Below are 4830 nucleotides of genomic sequence, written 5' to 3' on the forward strand. Positions count from 1 at the left end.
TCCCTACAGATTTACAGCTCTCCCCATGCAGACTGCAAGCTCCTTGGTGGTGGAACCAATGGCATCTGGTGGCTGTCCCCTGCTTTCTCAGTAGAAAGAAGCAGGGAGAACTCCAGGTAAGATGAGATAAATCATGGGAGCAAATAGGAAGCCGACTGGCCTGTGATGTGGTTATAGAGGACGGGCGTGGGCCAGAGGAGCTCCCCGGTGGGTGCAGGCACCGGCCGGCTCTACAGGAAGGTCTCGGGGGAAGGTGAGCTCCTGGGAAGGGGCTTGGGCCTGACTTAGAGCTGCGTTTGCACAGCCCTGTGCCACGCCCCTGTCCACACCGCAGACCTGAGAGGACCAGCAGAGACACGGGGTGTAAAGGCCCTCTCTGTCCCGCTACTGCCTGAGAATGGAGGGGCCACAAAGGTGGGGGGGGGGTGCCTGGATTTGGCTCAATAGACAAGGAGGAGCTGGTGAGGGTTCTGGACGGAAGCCTTCGTGTCCTGTCTGTGACTTCCCAGCGACCCTGCTCCTTTGGGGACAGAGAAGGGGAGGGAACCGCCCTCCACTGGCCAGGCTGGGCCCTCCTCAGGCACTGCCTCGCTGCTCAGGTCCCTCCTGTGTGGCCAGCTTCCCTTCCACCGCCGAGCTCCTCCTCCACGCCTCGGCCCCCCACAGGCTGAGCTCCCAGAGGATGAGTCCCGAGGGCTCCGGGCATCTCTCTCTCTAGGCCTCACGACAGGCACGTTTCAGAAACCCCAAGGCCTCCCCCCTGGGGGAGGTGTCAGGCACCTGCCGGCAGCTCTCTGAGGAAAAGAGGCCTCTCATGTCCTTCGCACCGTGTCCCGTGGGACCGAGGTCCTCCGGTGCCCGGGGAGCCGGGCCGGGGCCGTCACGGGGCAGTGGACGGCCCTCAGTCCCAGGTGAGGGCGGGGCCCATCCTCCCCTGTAGCTGCCCCATCCTTGTCCCCCTCTGCCCTTCGGCCTCCTTACCTGCCATCTCGATCCCAGTCGTACACCTCCACCTTGATGGTCCTGTGGACAAAGGTCCGTGGTGGGATGGGCTTGACCCACATCCACGTCACCTGAGGACGGGGCCCTTCTCATGCTCCGGGCCAGGGAGGATGGGGGACATCCACCAGAACACGGGGCCCTTCTCAGGCTCCCGGGCCAGGGAGGGTGGGGGGACAGCCATCAGAAGACGGGGCCTCTCTCATGCTCCCGGGCCGGGGAGGTTGGGGGACATCCACCAGAAGACGGGGCCCTTCTCATGCTCGGGCCAGGGAGGTTGGGGGACATCCACCAGAAGACGGGGCCCTTCTCATGCTCCCGGGCCAGGGAGGATGGGGGACATCCACCAGAAGACGGGGCCTGTCTCATGCTCCTGGCCAGGGAGGATGGGGGGACATCCACCAGAAGACGGGGCCCTTCTCATGCTCCCGGGCCAGGGAGGTTGGGGGGACATCCATCAGAAGACGGGGCCTGTCTCATGCTCCCGGGCCAGGGAGGATGGGGGACATCCACCAGAAGACGGGGCCCTTCTCACACTCTGGGCCTTCAGTGAGAGGCAGCAGCCCGAGACACAAAGGAACTATCTTGAGGCCTTTTCGCAAAACTCTTAGGGACAGAGGCAGCCCCAGAGCTGTGCAGGGACTTCCCCGGATGTCAGTGAGGATATAGAAAAACATCTCAGACTTCAGTTCCCCCTGCCTCTGCATGCTGGCTCGTGGCTCTGGGTGATTCCCACCCCAGATTGGGCACAAGTCCCAGCAGGAAACCGCACAATGAATGTATGAGGGGCGGGGCCGTCGTAGTGGGGGGTGCTGCTCCCCGATCTCAGGCCTAAGCAGGGTGAGCTCTCCTGCAGCAGGGCTCGGGCCGTGGGGGCTGAGTGGTGGGAGGCAGCCTGCGTGCCAGGGAGGGGCCCAGGGCCCGGCTCCGGGTGGCCTGCTGAGCGGTTCCATGCCACGACTGGCTCCTGAGTGAGGGTGTAATTATCTGCACATTTTCGCCCGGCTGCTTTAATTAGTTTGTTTTGACTCCTGTGCATGGGGCTGGGCTCTGGAAGCCCATTTTATTTTTAGCCTGTTTCCATGGCAACAGGTTAGCGGACCAGAGGCAGAGGAGGGAGGTGGAAGGCTGCAGGTTAACTCTTGGTGCCAGTGGTCCTCCAGGGATGCCCAGGGAGGGGGGAGCCGCCGGGGTCCCACTGCAGGGTCAGGGTCTGGGGAGGTCTCCAGCCTTCCGTACTAAGTGGGGCACGCAGAGGCGGCTGCCCGGGCCTGCTTTCCATTAGCATCTCATCATCTCGCCACGCATGGCTGTGGCCCGTCTCCTGGGGTCTCTGAGGACTCAGCCTCGGGGCTCCACAGCCCAGAAGGAGGCGCTGTGTGCCTTCGGATGAGCCTCCGTGGGTGTGGACGGGGCAGGCTGCGGATTCCCTGCTGGGGCAGACACTGCACTGGAATGAAGGAATGCCCACAGGTCCTGCATCCATTGGGTTTCTGTTACTAAAATGCAAAATGAGGGCGGGGGGCACAGAAGCCCACCATTTAAAGGAACCCTGTAAATTCTTGTGAGAAGCAAAAACAATGTCTCTCCGAGGTGAATTATTGTGGGAAGAAAATAAACCAAGCCCCTGGAGGTGGGCGGGTGAGCGGGAAAAAAAAAGAGTGGGAAGAGGCTGGGGTGTGGACTGGGGTGTAGGCTGCTAGCTGGGGGGCCCGGGGCTGTCACTCAACCTCTGTGAGCCATGAGCCAGCGTGTTAAAGCAGGGATAATCATGTTCTCACAGAATAGCTGCAAAGACACGTTGGTGAAACCTGCCTGGCACGCAGTGGGCGCTATAAAAATGCCCCTTCTCTCCCCTGGAGCATGCGGCCATATGCGAGTCATTTTCATATGAAATTTACTTAGATCTGGGACACCCAAACCTGGGTACCTGACCTGCACCTTCTGGTTCCTGGGGTGACAAGGCTGGAAGTGACCTTAGTGGCACCCACGCCTGCCCGCCTGATAGGTCACCAGGAGCTTTTCAGACACACAGGCCCCAGGCCCCGTTCTCGGCAGCTCCGGGCAGGGCACCGGAGGGACTGAGCCAGGACCCTGCCCCACAGTTTCCCAGTCCTTCCCTAGAGCCCTCCAGCTCTGTGGGGGGGGGGTAGGGGGGCCTCAGGGACCCCAGGAAAGAGGGCCTCTCCTCGGATCACTCACACCAGCCTCTCAGGTGAGGGAGCAGTGACAGCCACGTGCTCAGAGGCTGTAGGAGGACCCGGTCATGACCACAGCTTGGACACCCACATATCACTGGGGAGATTTTTTAATAATCGCAGGGCCAGCAGGCCTGACTGAATTAGCCTAGATAGGACTCAGGCACGGGGAGCTTGAGAAGTCCCCTGGCTGATGCTGCTGTTCAGCCAGAGCCCCTGACCTCCCTGGTTTCAACCTGGATTGCACATTGGGTGCCCGAGAGCTTTAGCAACTCCATGCTGATGCCTCAGATGCCCATGCCTCCCCCGCCACCTCCCCGAGACTCAGAATCAAAGGGTCTGGGTGCACCTGGCAGGGGACTTGCTTAAAGCTCCTCTGGGGATTTGAACTTGCAGCTGAGGTGGAGACACTGAGTGTGAGATTCCTGTGCAATCGAGGCTCCAGGGACGGCGCATGCAGCCCAGGGTCCGATTATCTGGGAGGCTGCAAACTCCAGGAGACGGGGAGAAGGAGGTGAGAGAAACGCTGCCCAGGGACAGGGAAGCAGGCACAAGCCGGACACAGCTGTGACTACTCTGCTGACAGCTCTGTCGCTGTCCAGCCCTGGCTGGGCCACCCAAGTCACCTCACATGCCCCCTGAGGGCTGCAGCCTGGGCTCCCGACCCCGTAGCTCAGGTCCAACAAAGGCTCCTGTCGGACCAACTGTGACTTCTGGGGACAGCACCCCAGAGATGTGGGTGTGGGACAAGGAAATGGGCCTCTGCTGCCCACACATGAACATCTGATTTAGCAAAAAGGGCTCCGGACCCGGAGCCCTGGTCTGAGAGATGGAGCAGGTGGGCAGGGAGGACTGCAGCTCTGGTGGCAACCCCAGCTCTCCAGCCAAGAGCTGGGTGGCGCTGCCCAACTGGCTTAGCCTCGGAGACTCTGTTTACGCCTCTGGGGGTTGCTGTGAGAAGTCAGCTACGTCCTCCTCGAGGCAGCACTGGACACCTGTGGTTCTGCAACCCCCAGCCTTTCCCCCAAGCTCCCGTCTCCAAAAAAGCTCCCATTCACACGAAGCCGGCCAGGTTCGCTGCTGCACCCTCAGCCCCGGGACCAGCGCCTCGCACATACGAGGGGACATATGTGGTCTGATTAAATGCCAGACCTGCCCTCTGAGAACTTCTATCCCCTGGTGAGGTGGGCCTCCCTCCTCTGCACCACAGGGGAGGCCCGAGTGAGCGGCTTTCCCCGAGGCAGGCAGCCGGTCAGCAGCAGCGCCAGGCGCGCGCGGGAAGTCCCGGGACGCCTGGGGCTGGACAGAGCTGGGCATGCGTGAGCCTCGGCAGGACAGAGGGTGAGGGACACGGCAGAGACGCCCAGCCTCCCCCGGCTCACCCAGCAGCTCTATCTATAGTCTCCCAGGGGCCGCACAGACCTGCCTCCTAATGAGCCTCTCCCGGCTCCAGGATGTACATCCTGCTACTGCTTACAAGGCCCTGGGCTGACAAGCCCCTGGGGGTTTGCCCTAAACTGACAATCAGAGAGGCTCTAGGGCAGATGAGGAGTGGGGGTGCCCCCTGGGGCAGGCAGCGAGACCGGATGGCGGGGTGCCTCTGTCCGAGGTCAGCCTCTGCAGGTGTGGGGCG

At 61.9% G+C, this 4830-nt stretch overlaps 1 protein-coding gene across 1 annotated transcript in view; it reads right to left on the reverse strand.

The window, feature by feature from the left end:
- CPNE5 (copine 5) overlaps positions 1 to 4830 on the reverse strand; it is a 100869-nt gene that overhangs the window by 29768 nt on the left and 66271 nt on the right. The window contains exon 12 of the mRNA XM_006759060.2: positions 982 to 1023. Within this exon, the coding sequence (XP_006759123.2) occupies positions 982 to 1023 (42 nt within the window). The remainder of the gene's footprint in view (positions 1 to 981; positions 1024 to 4830) is intronic.

This window comes from Myotis davidii, unplaced genomic scaffold, assembly GCF_000327345.1.
Source record: "Myotis davidii unplaced genomic scaffold, ASM32734v1 scaffold1036, whole genome shotgun sequence".
Taxonomy (NCBI): Eukaryota; Metazoa; Chordata; class Mammalia; order Chiroptera; family Vespertilionidae; genus Myotis; species Myotis davidii.